General features: G+C 39.5%; 1 protein-coding gene across 1 annotated transcript in view; it reads right to left on the bottom strand.

Annotated features, from left to right (window-relative positions):
• The window catches only part of LOC103777163 (gamma-aminobutyric acid receptor subunit gamma-1-like), a 50219-nt gene that overhangs the window by 20551 nt on the left and 14366 nt on the right, over nt 1-15302 (bottom strand). Inside the window, exon 3 of the mRNA XM_008944705.1 lies at nt 8761-8828. Coding sequence (XP_008942953.1) covers nt 8761-8828 — 68 coding nt within the window. The remainder of the gene's footprint in view (nt 1-8760; nt 8829-15302) is intronic.

Genomic DNA, 15302 nt, shown 5'->3' with positions numbered 1-15302 from the left:
ACTCTTTCCAGAAGTAGTCTGCTTCCTTGATAAACAGCTTGGAGATGCTGCTGCAGGAAAGGGCATCCAGACCACGCCCCTGCTTTGTAATGTGAACTTCCCATAGCATACACTGTAATAAGAAAAAACCTGCTCCTGTAGCTGCCCAGCTTTTAACAGAGGATGAGGTTTTGTAGTGTTGGCACAGATCCTGGCACAAGCCATTGTAGGGGCCAGTGAAAAAGAGCAGCCTTCCTCTGGAGCACAGCAGCAATGGAGGCAATGAAAACCTGTATAACAGGAGCCATTGCCACTGTTAATTTCTATCGCAGCAAGCTGTTTCAAGCTACCATTAACAATCAAAGCATATTCCCTGCCTTTTTCCCTGAAACCTAGTTCAAATCTAGGCCAGCAGAATTATTCCCAGAACTGGAATGCAGCATCACAAATTTCCATACAGAGAGATAAGTTAAGAATTAATAACAGAACAGGTGTTCAATATTCTTCAGGATATCTATCATCAATTTGACACAAAAATAAGATGTACAAGACAAAGAACTTGTCTCAGCTGTAGTGTGTCTCATCTGCAGATAGAAGGGAGAAGAAAGCACCAGAAGCAGAGAGAAAGTATCTGGAGAGGATGTTAAGGCATCAGAAGTAACAATAAACTGTATGACAGAGCAGCCAAGCAGTCTGTGCAGTTTTTTTGGGGAAAAGCAGGAGTAAAGCACAGTTTGGGTTAGCTTTAGCATTAGTCAATACCTTTATCTTCTCAGTGAAGTGCTATGTGGTAATATTAACATAATTCTTGGTTTAGAGCATCTCAGATCACAACTGAATTGTGCAGGCACTCAATACTGCTTATACAGGTGACACATCCACTGCAAGGAGCTTACAGTTCAAATTTAACATAGAAGACAACATCTGGAAAGACAATGGGTGCACAAATAACACGAAACAAAGAACTCTATTATCTGTCAGAATTACAAGTAGTGATTTTAGCATAACAAAAGCTTAATTGTTTGTGATATTTTGTAGCCTCCACAGAAAGGAAGGGGGGAAAAAAAAAAAAAAAAAACACAGAAAGAAAGAAAAAGTAAGTTTAAACAGGAGTATGATAAGAAACAATGAAGTGGCCTTCAGACACTTGTAAGAAGTTTCTTTCAAGCACAAAGGCAGTTTGGCAAAAAGTGGTATGAAAAGTTGAAAGGATGGGAGCAGTAACAAGTAAGATCTGAGATAGAAAATGGCCTCTTGAGGGGGGAAAAAAAAAAAAAAAAACAAAAAACTTAAAATGACTGGGGATAGGCTTTGAAGTGTCTTGAAAGTGAAAGAAACCTATGTGTGAGGTCCGGTGAAAGAGGAGACAAAGGAAAAACCTGAGCAAGAAATGAAACAATAGAAACAGTGGAAAATTCTGTGCAGGACATCTCTGGATGGTACTAATGGAGCATGGCTGCAACTGGAAAGGTTACAAAAATTGGTCAGAGTAACATTGAGAGTCTGGACAAGAGATTCTGTGTGCCAGATTAAAAAAATAATAAAACTAAAATTTCTTTTCACTCAGAATTTTCAAGACCACAACAGAGACCCTGCTCCTGGTTCTAAGATCCATTTCAGGCCTCAATGACATACAGAGTGGTGATTATCCACAGCAACTATGAATGTGGAAGAGGTGAAAAGTGGGAAGATTAAAAGCTGTGATTTAGCCATATTGAGCTAAGTAAACACCTGTGAACAGGTATGAGGAACACAAGGCAATATTTTAGATTGGAGGAAAGGAGACACACAGAGTAACAGGCACAGAAAGACTGCCAAATTTGTGCATGAAAATGCCAAGAAGTACTTGAGAGCAAAAGAAGACAAGGTGACCGTGGAAGACATTCTATGCAGAAGTACCAAAGGTACAACTTTAAGAAGTACATTCACATAAATGCTTAGATCAAGTACTGGGAACACAAGAAATTAAGGGACTTCCTCACAACACAGACAGGCTGACCACAGACAAGAAGGAATAAGCTTTTCAAAACTGTCTTCTAGTCCCAACCATGTTCAAAGCTCAGCACTTTTGCTGTTTCTTTAGCAAATTAGCTTTATGCAAATACAGGGCATCTGAAATCTCAGATACTTCAAAGGCAGGTTTTTTTATTGCTCTGGCTGCGGATGCTAAGAATCTGAGATTATATAAACTGGATTTCCAACAACCAGTGTGCTGGTGCATACTATTGAAGTCAGGGGAGTTAAGTCAAAGTGAGTTTTTATTCACATTATTAATACTGAAGCCATGCCAACTGTGGCTTAAGTGATACAATGGTACTATATAAAACCAATATTTCCTAAAGCATGAACTAGCTTAACATAAGATTTAAGAACAAACCACAGCACACAAAACCTGTAGCCTTAAGAATTTAGCATTGCTAAATGGCACACGGAAATCAATCCATATTTTACAGCAAAGAGCATAGATTTTTCTAGTGTCTTGTGTAGAACCTTAACTATCTGTCTTGATTTCATATCTGTCAATGGATAACTAGTAAACTGACACTAAAAATGGAGGCAAGTACTGAATGCTGTTTAAAGCAGGGGCTGAAAAGATGCCTGTACTCTGGTCTGGTTTCAGAAAGCTACTGCAACATATATCTGTCACACAAGGCACCCTTTTCCTTCACCTCTCACCATTCCCTTCAAAATGATCACAGAAATTGGGAGCTACACAGGAACTGCTCTGCTGAGCCAGGATGAGCAGAATATTGCCTGTGCTTGGCCAGTTCCCCGGACACTGAACAGGGCAAGTTTAGAGCTACCTTGCCACAGCAGTAGGCAAACTAGCTGCCTTGCAAGAGCCACACTAATCAATGTAAGCATTTTCTTTTTCCCCAGAAAAAAACACCAGAGAACATTCATGAAATTGTATTTATGAAGTATTACTCAAGTTCCTAGAGCTAGTAAAATAAGAAATACTAACACACATATGGGGTTTGACACAAATATATTTCATAACAAAGACAAAGCAATGATCAAGGCTACTGAAGGAATATTTACTTAGGTGCTGTAAACACTGTGTCCATCAATCTCAAACACTTATCTGAGTGACAGTCAATTAACTCTGATCACTGGCAATGCTGACAGGCACCAAAATGATTGGAATCTATCTTTCCTAATCAAAATAAAAAAAAGTAAGTTTGGGAAAAATATATCATTCTGGCTTACTCCAAAGAAGATGCTGTACAATAAGAAACATTTACTACTCAAAGACATGCTGGTTCTCCTGTCCTGATTTATGAAAATATTCCTGTCATTTCAAAGAGAATGGAACCAGTTTGCACAAAATGTACACACTTGACTCTCCAGAAATTTGCAGTGCTTTCAACTTCATGTTGAACCCACACAACCTTAGGAAAACTTGTAAATTTTCAAATACGGGTAGAATCACTCTTCCTTTCAGTCTGTCATCATAAAGCTCCCAGAGACAATGGTTCTCCTCAAAAAATTCTTCTTCAAACATGAAAGCAATTCCAACCTCCAGAAAAAGCTTCAAATGCAGTTCACAAACCACAAGAAGCGCCATCAAGCAATGTGCACCCAGTCCTGAAATATTACTATACACTGCAAAATTTAGATGGCACTGTGACTGATTACATTTTTGTTTATTGTATGGAACAGACAGACGAGGAGGGAGACAGAGCTCGCATCTCTCCTTTTAGACACTTCTTACTTTGGTATTTTTCTTATTATTTTTGTTAAATCCTTAAGTCAAAGTGATATGGATCACACATGTCAATTGAAGTACATGCCCAGATATTTGCAGAATCAGGGCCTTGCTCATTCCAGTATCAATTGCTGTCTGTCTAAGCCTCACCTTTCCTTTATGCCAGTTACTATTAATTCAGTAACAAAGTATTTAATCTCATTGAGAAACAGAGTTAAAAATACATTGCTTTACAGAATAACATACACAGAGCATGCAACTTTGACTACTGGATTTCAGGATAGTTTCAGATAATGTATCTTTGGGTCATGATTACTTGTATTCTAGTGTGCTTAATGTAAATTGCCTGGCACTGTAATGTAAGAATACAAAGCCTTCAAACCTTCAAAACAAATTCAGTGACTAGTAGAATAAGTGCAGCGATACATCTGACCACAAAGCATCCTCAAGTACAGTAACTCTGAGTTATCTGTATTAGGATACTCATCACACTGGCATTTGAATACCTTAAAACAAAACAAAACAAAACCAAAACCAAAACCAAAACCAAAAACAAAACAAAAAAAACAAACAAACAAACAAACAAACAAACAAACAAAAAAAACAACAGAGCTAGTTACTGCAATTTAAGAATAAAATGGAATTTAGAAATCAAAGGATACTTAAAATTCGCTATCAGTACGTTCTACATAAAGTCACAAATAGTACAATAAGACAGGAAAAATTGTATCCTAAGTGTCCAGGGCCATGCATTCTGTGTACCAAAGCAGCATATTGTGCATTCTGTGAATATCTGATTTGCTCAGTGGTTTAGCTCTCTTGTTAAAAATAAGAGTGCTAGGCTTCAAAGTGTGGCCTTCAGCTTGCAGTCACAGTAGCCTTCAATGCATAACTAGGAAAGATCATGCAACAAAAGCCAACTCATGTGCAGAAGGCAAAAAACTAGAAAAATAACAAGGAAACCAATCTGCTTCAGTGAAGTGCAGTCCTAGAAATTTATCCTGGAATTTTCAGTCTGGATCTTCTTATACCAAGTTCATTAATACATACAGAAGCTCAACAGAGAGTATCCTCTGCATCCACAGCAAGGGAAGAAAAAAATACGTAGCCCTCACACTAAAATAGCAGTGATACCGTAATGTTTCAAAACACTAAATTGTGACTTAGAAACAGGAAAAAGAATTTTAAACCTTAATTTTGTTTCTCTAAACATACATATTTATGTACGTATAGACTTACAGATACAGACAGAACATTTTCTTTGGCTATTTTTTGATCTATAAATCATGATGTTTGTGCATCTCTATAGAAATGATCTGCCTCTTTCTAACACTTTCTCCATTTTCATTACTTGAGTATTGTTCCATTTTACTATATGAAACTTGACTGAATAGACATTAAGGACAGCAAAAGTATAAATTTGTCTCTTTGCTCTTCATTTTTGATACAATGATGAAATACTGCTTCTTGCTTAAGGAACTGCTCCTGTATTCCTTTCCCCAGAATTTATCTTATTTGGGATACCAGCCTTTTATTGCCGTGAGAAATCTGATCACACAGAAATCACAAGACCAGGTACTCCCTTAGTTAAAGAAAGGTAAAAATGTCTTGGATGGCTGTCATGCCTTTCCCAATCCACAGTATTGCACACTTGCATGGTGTTGTTAAACCATGCTGTGGTACTGCCATGGTTCTCCCCTAGATTCCTTGGGGCACCAGTAGCACAAAATGTTCTGTGTTTATGAACACAGAGTTCAGGGGATGAACACAGGGCAGAGAAAGCTAATGAGGCCCATAGGCAACATGGATCAACATGAATTTCTACACGGAGACCATATATCAGATTCTGCTACTTGTACCACTATAGTGGATATTTTTTCATCTTGACCCTAGTTTGGAAGGAAAGAGAAAGGTGGTAAAAGCCTATTACATCTACATTAAGTGCTGAACCAAATGAGCTTCCACACAGAAGAAAACTAGACTCTAAATATCCTTTGCATGTCTAATTTCTGCTGAGAAATCCCTAGACCACTGCAGAGCTATTGAGGATCAAGCCTTTGGCCATAAAAATGCACTTAGCTACATTTTACATGATTGTTGCACAAAGTATCGCACAGGTTAGCTCCAAAAGACAGATTCAAAAACCTTTAGACTTAATGAGTATTAGAAGCCTAAATATGCTGCTGATCCAGATCCTTGTTAAAAATGTTCACTCAGGTTGCAGGTGCCTAAAGAGATCACATGCTATAAAAAAAAATTATCTTAAGCATGGGGTGTTTATACCATCTAGAATTTTATCTAGATCTGTGTTAAATAGTGAAAGTCAGAACATAACAGCCTTCAAAAACAACTGCTAATGAATGTCATACATACACTTAAAACTGTCCCTTTTATGAAAGTGAAATACAGTCAGATAACAACAGGAAAACAGAAAGAATTATAAGAGTAAATACATTTCCTGTCATACTTTAAGTCCCCTGAAGCTTTCAGATGTAATCCCTTGATACGCTGCTTCAGCATCATTGTTGGAAAAAATGCTCTCTACATCATGCTATATTGTATCCAAACTAAATAGTTAAAGGAAATTATTTGCCAGAGTGAATTAATGTATCTGGCAAATGAGTAATCCAATGGGGAATCACAGATATGTGTTCTCACATTAAGTGATCAAATGAAGGGCTGAGACAGCCCTTGAAATGGAAGCAATTTCTGGATTATTGGTTAACATTCTGAAATAATATTGACTCCAGGGAAAGTGCCTTCCTAATGAAATCAGCAGTTCATATAAAGAGAGCTTCTAAGGTCAAATCTGTAACTTTTTTTTTTCCTGAGAATGTTAATGTTGTTTCCCAAATTAAAACCATATTTTTTCGAAACCTTAATCAAATTATCTGCATATATGTAGTTTTATTTACTTTTACAAACATTTGATTTTTGCAGTGATGTTAGATGCTCTTATGATCCACGTTCCTGGAGTCCAAACCCAGTGAAAGCAATTGTTCTTTTATGAAGGCCACAGTGCCCTTAGAATACAATTTCAATTGCTAAGTAGTTCTCTGCCCATTTTCAAAAAACATAGAATAGTTTTTAAAGTTCTGTGTCATAATGACATTTATCTTATCACCTTTTGGTGGGATGATTTATTGTTATCTTCTTTTTTCTAACAGAAACCAGAAGTTTAGAGGGTTAAACATTCAGCTGATACCCATTATAACCATTAGGATCCTGCTCTCTAATAGAGTAATATGTCTTTTCAATACAGAGCTATCCTTACCTTGGACTAAAAGCCCATACAACCAGCTTTGATTAGCACCATTGTAGGAGCATTACCACCCAGTTGTAGGTCAGCTCGAGCTGATGTGGGGAGACCTCTAAACAAGTGACATGAATTAGTCCCATAGCTGATAGTGGCACCACTGCAAGTGCAGCACACTGTACTGCTGCCTCCCAGGCTCTGGGCTGAGCAAGCAGAAGGCAGCTGAAGGCACAGGAGAGGCCACAGTACATAGCAGAAGGGAGACTGCCCAGGGGCTGCAGATACAAGAGGGCATGAGAAATGGAGCAGGGCTACCTTGCAAAGCCAGACAGTTGCTGCTTCTTTACAACTGCAAAACTGAAGCACTTCTCATTTTAAGTTCCACTGTGTGCAATAACTACTGGCCACAGGATGAAGGACTTACACTAGTTACTGGAAAAGGAAGCCTCTACCATTTGCTATATCCTCATTGCAGACAGCTGCCTGTCCACACATTTTGCTCCCACAAGAAGTTCCTTTGGAAGAGTATCAAATAAGAGAAGCAAAAGAGAAAGGCTGCAGTAGGAAGACAGACAAAACCAAGGACACTACTTACACTGGACGTGAAAACTGAAAAGTGTTCCCCACCCCTATCATTCTTCTGCTCTTTCATGCATTTCTTTAGGTACAGACCTGGCCTGAGACATGGACTTCCTTGCCACAGCCCCAAGTAATGACAACCTTAAGCTTGTTAGACCACTAAGCTGGAATGAATACCCTTTGACACAGATCCGCATCATCTACTTTTGGCACCTTTACCCATAGTATCTAGGTACCACTGTTTTTTCTTGCCTGGCTTTCTGTCACTGAAAGTCAATATTCCCCACTCAGGCATGATGACATACATATAAACTACAAGATTCTTAATAATAATCTAGAATTACTGTGCTTTCACCTAATACTCAGAAGCCCTCTGACCTGGCATACTCCAACCTCAAACTGAAAAACAAAAATGTTCCTCTCCCATGCAAATTCAACACTGCCAGCAATTCTTCAGAGAGGAGAAAAAGATAAAAGGCAGGGGGGGTCTGAGCTCAAACTTGCCCAAGGTCCAGTCCCCATCTTAGTCCTGGGCAACAATCCTCAGAAACAGTCATGCAACACCATCTTTCTAAAGCTTCCAGTGCCACAATTTCATTAAATGCACATTCTGAAAGGAAGTCTAAGTGATCTAAGAGAAGGTCACAAACTCAACTTCCTCACAAGTGCTATTACCTCAGTGTTGGTACCAAAAAGATAAGTCAGATCTCAACAGATCTATCAGAAACAGATGAGATTAACTGCTTAACTTCTGAAGAAACCAGCTGTGTACACACACACACACTGAAGAGGACCCATAAGACTAAATAAGACACAGAAAAAGGAGGACAAAAGAGATCATTTCAAATTTTTCTTTCTAGGATTTTGAAGAATAGCAATAATCACTGCACTGAAAATAGTTTTAGTAACAGTGCTGGGTCAATTGTTATTTTTCTTAACCTCTGAAGAGTAGCTCCAGGAAACTATACTGGGTCAGAGATAAACCAGGTATAAACAAACAGTGAAATTTCATACTAAGTCTTCTATGTGGCCTCATTCTTTTAAAAAAAAATAAATTTTTTAAATTACAACAATTTCAAATAGACTCTAAACAAGTTTCTGCAATAGTCACAATCATATCCAACAGCATAAGAATATACAGTAAGAAATAAACGTATTTTAATGAGATTAGAATGATTGCATAATACTAAACCATAACATCATTCCAATAATATTTCTGTCAATAATCAGAACTTACCATATTGATTGGGTCAACTGGGCCAATGCTGTTAACATAGACATCTGTTTCAATTACTGTAGTTCTCACTAAACAAAACAGCAACCATAATAATTAAATATTTCATTAACTCTGTACATTGTTAGCGTAATTTAACCTATTTACTAAAACAACAATAAATTTGATATTCTTTATTAGATTCAGAATAATTATATCTCTGGTTTGTTCATTCTGTGAAGGTCATGTATGATTTGTCTCCCTTATTCCATACAAATTGTTAGAATTAGAAGCATGAATATTTACTTCATAATGCATTCTCCACTTGTGCTTTGTGAACAGATACAAGATAGGTACAAAGGCATAAAAAGTAAAGTAAAAGAAAAAAAAAAGCACAACCAAAAAACTATCTTCCGACTTAAAAATTTAATTATAAGCAGAAAACACATTTGGAAAAAATTGCTGTACAACCATGAGGTCTGGGAGTAGATGGGTTTATCAGCTGTAAAGAATCAATATGCAATGTTTTCTGTCTATTCCTATTGAAAATGTGTAACAAAAATAAAATAAATTTTCACCACAGATTTCTTCAAGTCATGCAACTATAGCACGCCTAAGGATTATTAATGTCCTTTCATAAGCCTGATTAATACACTGCTTCAAACACCAAATTGAAAGTTCCTCAAGTGAAAATAATTTAAAAGTTAAATATTTCCAAACTTATTTTTTCTTTCAAAACAGAGAAATCACTCTCGCTGTGCATACAAAAATTAACTCTTTTAAAAATATATTCTCTTGCAGGACATACTCTCTTACTGAGTGCTCTTGAAGAAGTGTACAAAGTCTAAGTGACTTCCCATGAACATCTCATCTGACGTACAGGTGACACTGATAATTAATTTTTTTCCTCCTAATTAGTTTATAGGGGAAAAATGTCCAAATGAAATAGGTCCAGATACATCATCAGTTTACCAAGTACTTTCTTCTAGCTTGTACTGGAGAACCAGAATGTGAATACAATAGGACATATGCCTTAGTCCCCAACGGAATGAAGAGGGTTAATAACAAAGCTCTGTTGGTTTTTCTTTCATGATATGGCACATTAAAATGAAGCATTTCTGTCCATCTGCAGATGGAAAAAGGGGAAGTTACAAACAAAAAGGCACTTCATTTCATAGGAGAGGGACCCTGGGACATCAGAACTTATTTATTTATACTACAAACCATCAGACATTGCCAACATGATCTATAAACTAAAATATTAAGAGGATTCTTCAAATCTCAAAAATCTAAAACTCAGACACACAAAAATAAACAGGGTATTATTAACACCCTTGTTAGCTACAATGACAGGCAAGATACATTTCCTAAGTATCCTAAAATACCTTTTCCCTGATAATCTCACTTGGGAGGAAATTCTCCCTGATTATGAATCCGATTACTGGTGTGACCCTAGGCCTGCAAGTAAGACATACCAGTGAGGCTGCACAAAGGTTTTTCTGTACAACCACAGAGCATAGAGTCATTTGATGTCCCTCATAATCACCAGAGTGAAAAAATCAGAGTAAAAAAAAGTATGTAAAGTATGTGTGTATGTACACATACATATATTTTAAATATGACATATCCCGCAAAAAGATATCCTCTTCCTTTAATTTTGCAATCTTATCTATCCATATAACAGTAACCCCACTGCTAGACTAGAAAACAAGTAGGTGTACCTAAATGTATCTTGTCTCATTGCTCAAGCAATGCTGAATCCACTGTTTTTTCCCCATATTAGTAGGAAATGTTTAATTCTCCTTAATGTTAGGAAATCTTGTTTTGTTCTGAGGTTCAAGTCTTTGATTCCAACATTCAGCACTGCCTAGCCATATATCAAGCCTCTCCTTCAGATGCAAGTACCTACACACAGTGACTAAGGTCACCTCTGAAACTTGCCTTCAGTAAGCAGAAGAGTTCATAGTGCATACTGCAAACGCAACCCACACAAAACCTGTTCAGCTTTCACTTCTGAACTTGCTCTGTTGTCTTCTGATCCATTCTGAAATGTGGACACTTAAACTGGAAATTTTTATAACAGTGCTATCAGTGCTGCTTGAAAATTTCCAGGTTTCTGCTTCTTGTGTTCCTTTTAAAAAGGGGAGTTATCGCTGGACAATGGTCAGGGGATGCATAGCTACAATCTTTTACTACACAAAGTATCTTAGTTTTCCCCTAAATCACTGCTTTAATATACAGAATCACTGAACTTGAAATATGACCCACAGGTTTCCTTCTCCTCCCCTCCTTTTATTTTTCCCTCCTCTCAATTTTTGTATCCCTCTTTTGTATTTTTATATACAGCCTCTCCCTTTCCAATAGCCTTTGTGTCATTTGCCAAATTTACTACAAAAATTCATTGCTAAAATCATTCCAAATATCATTATTCGTGATCAAGACTTTCCTACGAGCACCCAGCAGAGATAGCCTGACCACTGATATTTCCTTATTGACAACTAAATTTTGAGATCTGTCAGCAAGCCAGTTTTTAATGGGGCCTGTGTCAACTTTATGAAATTCCAGCTTACAGAGAGCAGTACTTGGTCTACCACAAGGGCTCTCCTGTAATGTGCCACAGAGTTCAATTTGCTTTTTCCATTCTGCTCTAAGTAAGATTATTAGAGCTATTACAAGCGAGTGAAAAGTCTGAAAATCTGCCTCTGTTGGAATTATTTTAATTGACTCAAAGGATCAAGAGAAAGAGATCCAGTTCCAGAAGACTGGAAGAGGCTGTTTTGTTATGCTAGTTCCTCTGCATGGTACAGAGAAAAGTACTTTTGTGATTTAGAAGAATTCATTCTTCTTGTGTTCTTGAGCTAGAAGTCATTAGAGTCCATGAACATGACAAATGCTGGAGGATAATATATTTGATACTAATTTGACATCCATGTAATTACTATTGTTCACTTAATCTCCACAAAGAGCTAACAGTGAAAGGTGGTTTGAGATTTTTCTACTGTGAATGCTTTTTATTTTACTTTAAAAATTTGGTATCAGCCTTGAAATCCCTACAAGCAGGAAGACTACTTAACACATCCTTCACGAAGTCCAAAGATGCACTGTAAACTCCCAGAAGATTCTAAGGAACGGGAGAAGGGGCTTGCACATTTTACATATTTACACTCAAAAAACAATATGACCCAGGCTAGAATAAGGTAAGCAAGTGAAAGGACAGCAGATTTCATACTCAACAGGGAGAGAGAGAAGAGCATCAAGGAGCAGCTTCCCCCAAGGGATAGTTCATCAACTCTTGATGTAGTTGAAGCACACAGGTAAGCTTGATCTAAAGAGTTCTACTCACACTTTCTGATTTTCTGTTTTGACACCTTTTCTTCACTAGATGAAACTCCTGTTCCTCTGTTTTAAAGGTTTGACTGGTATTGAGCAAAATGCAAGCACATAGCTAAGGACAGGCTTGTCCCAAGGAAAAAAAAAAAGTAACTCTTTCGCCTGGAGTTCAAGAGCAAGAATGAACTTCCTAACAAGCAACAATACCTGGAAAGAAGTCTCTCTAAGCATGCATGGACAACTACCTTTCTAGTAAGGGATGATGCTGCATAACACCCAGGCTGTGGCGGGTTGAGCTTCAGTGGAAACCAGGTATGCACTAAAGCCACTCTATCACTCCCTTCCTCAGCTGGACAGGGGAGACAAAATATCTTGAAAAGCTCATGGGTCAGGATAAGAACAGGGAGAGATCCTCCACCACCTACCATCACAAGCAAAACAGACTTGGCTTGAAGAAAATTAATTCATTGCAAATCAAATCAGAGTACTGTAATGAGAAAAAAAAAAAAAAAAAAGTCCTCTATCACCTTCCCCACACCCCTTCTTTCTTCTCAAGTACTTTAGTACCAAATTCTCTACTTCCTCCCTTGCACCAGCACAGGGGGATGAGGAAAGGGAGATGTGGTCAGTTCATCACACATTGTCTCTGCCACACCTTCCTCCTCAGAGGGAGGACTCCTAAAACTCTTCCCTTGATCCAGCGTGGGGTCAGTCCTCCATGAACTTCTCCAATATGAGTCCCTCACACAGGGTGACAAGTCCTGCTAGCAAACCTGCTAGCATGGACTTCTTTCTTCACAGGTTCTGCCAGGAGCCTGCTCCAGTGTGAGCTTCCCACAGGATCACAGCCTCCTCTGGGCATCCACCTGCTCCAGCATGGTGTCCTCCAGGGGCTGCAGGTGGATATCTGCTGCACTGTTAACCTCCACGGGCTGTAGGTGGACAACCTCCTCCACCACAGTCTTCACCACAAGCTGCAGGGGAATCTCTGCTCTAGCACCTGGAGCACCTCCTTCACTGACCCTGGTGTCTGCAGAGTTGTTTTTCTCACGTATTCTCACTCCTCTCTCTGGCTACAATTGCCACGGCACAGTTTTCTTTTCCTTTTTCTTGGTTGCCATTACTGAAACTTGGTTGGACGAGTCTCATGACTACAAGTGTGGCTATCAATAGCTACAGGCTGTTCAGAAGAGACAGGTGAGGAAGGAAGGGTAGAGGTGTTGCCCTCTATTGCAAGAAATGGATAGAGTGTGAGGAACTGCCTTTGAAGAACAGCCATAGGCAGGTTGAAAGCTTACAGATAAGAATCAGAAACTGAAGCAACAAAGGGAACCTTGTGGTTGGTGTCTGCTACAGGCTCCCAGGGGAGCCTGCTGACAAAGTCTTCTTGCTCCAGCAACAGGAGGCTTCATACTTACAGGCTCTTATCCTGCTGGGGGACATCAGCCATTGCAACATCTGCTGAAAAAAGTAGTACAGTGAGCTACATGCAATCCAGGAGACTCCCAGAATTCATTGAGGATAATTTCTTAAGCCAGGTAATAGACAGCCCTATCAGAGGGGATGCAATACTGGACCTGATGGTCACCAATACAAGTGAGATAATCAGTGACACCAAGACTGGAGCCTGGGCTGCAGTGATCACACACTGGTAGAGTTCACAGGCTTGAGGTATATGGGCCAGGTAAAGACTAAAGTCAAGGACCATGAATTTCAGGAAAGCAAAATTCCATCTCTTCAAGGAGTTAGTCAATAGGACCCCCTGGGAAACAGCCCTCAGGGACAAGGGAGCAGAGCAAAGCTAAAAGATCGTTAAGGACACTTTCTATAGAATGCAAGAGCTTTCAATCCAAAGGTGTAAGAAATCAGGTAAGAAAGGCAAGAGACTGGCAGGGCTGAGTTGAGACCTCCTGGTCAAACTAAAGGCCAAGAAGAAAGTGCACAGGTAGCAGGGACAAGTATCCTGGGAATAGCATAGGAACATTGCCCAACCATGTAGAGATTGGGTCAGCAAGGTCAAGATGTGGCTGGAGCTGAACTTGACAAGGCATGCAAAGAACAGTAAGAAGGGCTTGTAGAGGTATGTCAGCCAGAAAAGGAAGGTCAAAAAAAATCATACTCCCCACCCCACAGTGAGCAAGACAGGCAAGCTGGTAATAACAGAGAAGAGGAAAGCTGAGGTCCTCGACTATTTCTTTGCCTCAGTCTTCACTGACAACCTCTCTTCTCACACATCCCAAGTTGATGGACCACAAGACAAGGACAAGAGGGGCAAAGTCCTTCCTTTGGTTCAGGTTCTTGACTACCTGAGGAGTGTGAACATAAGCCTATGGGACCTGATGAGACACATCCCAGAGTCCTGAGGAAATTGGCTGATGTTGTTGCCAAGCCATTCTCCATGACACTTGAAAAATAATGGCAGTCAGGTGAAGATCCTGATGACTGGAAGAAGGGAAACACTGCACACATTTTTTAAAAGGACAGAAAGGAAGACTCTGAGAACTACCAACATGCCAGACTCACTCTATACCTCAGAAGATCACTGAACAGAACCTCCTAGTTATGCACATGGAGGACAGGGAGGTGATTTGAGACAGCCAGCATGGCTTCACCAAGGGCAAGTCCTGCCTGGCCAAACTAGTGGCCTTCTATGATGGAGTGACTACATCAGGGAACAAGGGAAGAGCTATGGATGTCGCCTATCAGGACTTCTATAAAGCCTTTGACACAGTCAGTCACAACATCCTTCTCTCTAACCTGAAGAGATATGGATTTGATGGGTGGACTGTTTGGTGGATAAGTGCTCAACAGCTCAATGTCCAGATGGAGACTGGTGACAAGTGCTGTTTAATATCCTCATTAATGACAGTGGGATCAAGCGCACCTTCAGCAAGTTTGCAGTTGACACCAAGCTGAGTGGTGCAGCTGACCTGCCTGAGGGATGGGATGCCATCCAGTGGGACCTGGACAAGCTTGAGAAGTGGGCCTGTGCGAACCTCATGAGGTTTAAGGCGGCCAAGTGCAAGGTCCTGCATATGGATCAGGCCAATCCCCAGTATCAATACAGGCTGGGAGATGAGGGGACTGAAAGCAGCCCTCTGGAGAACGATGCGGGGGTACTGGTGGATGAAAGGCTGCATGTGAGCTGGCAATGTACACTCACAGCTCAGAAGCCCAATTGCGTCCTGGGCATCCTTCAAAAGAAGCATGGCCAGCAGGTCAAGGGAGGTGATTCT

Source organism: Merops nubicus, unplaced genomic scaffold (assembly GCF_000691845.1).
Source record: "Merops nubicus isolate BGI_N331 unplaced genomic scaffold, ASM69184v1 scaffold4207, whole genome shotgun sequence".
Classification (NCBI taxonomy): Eukaryota; Metazoa; Chordata; class Aves; order Coraciiformes; family Meropidae; genus Merops; species Merops nubicus.
The sequence above is the reverse complement of the archived record's forward strand: the minus strand, read 5'-3'. Positions and strand labels throughout refer to the sequence as shown.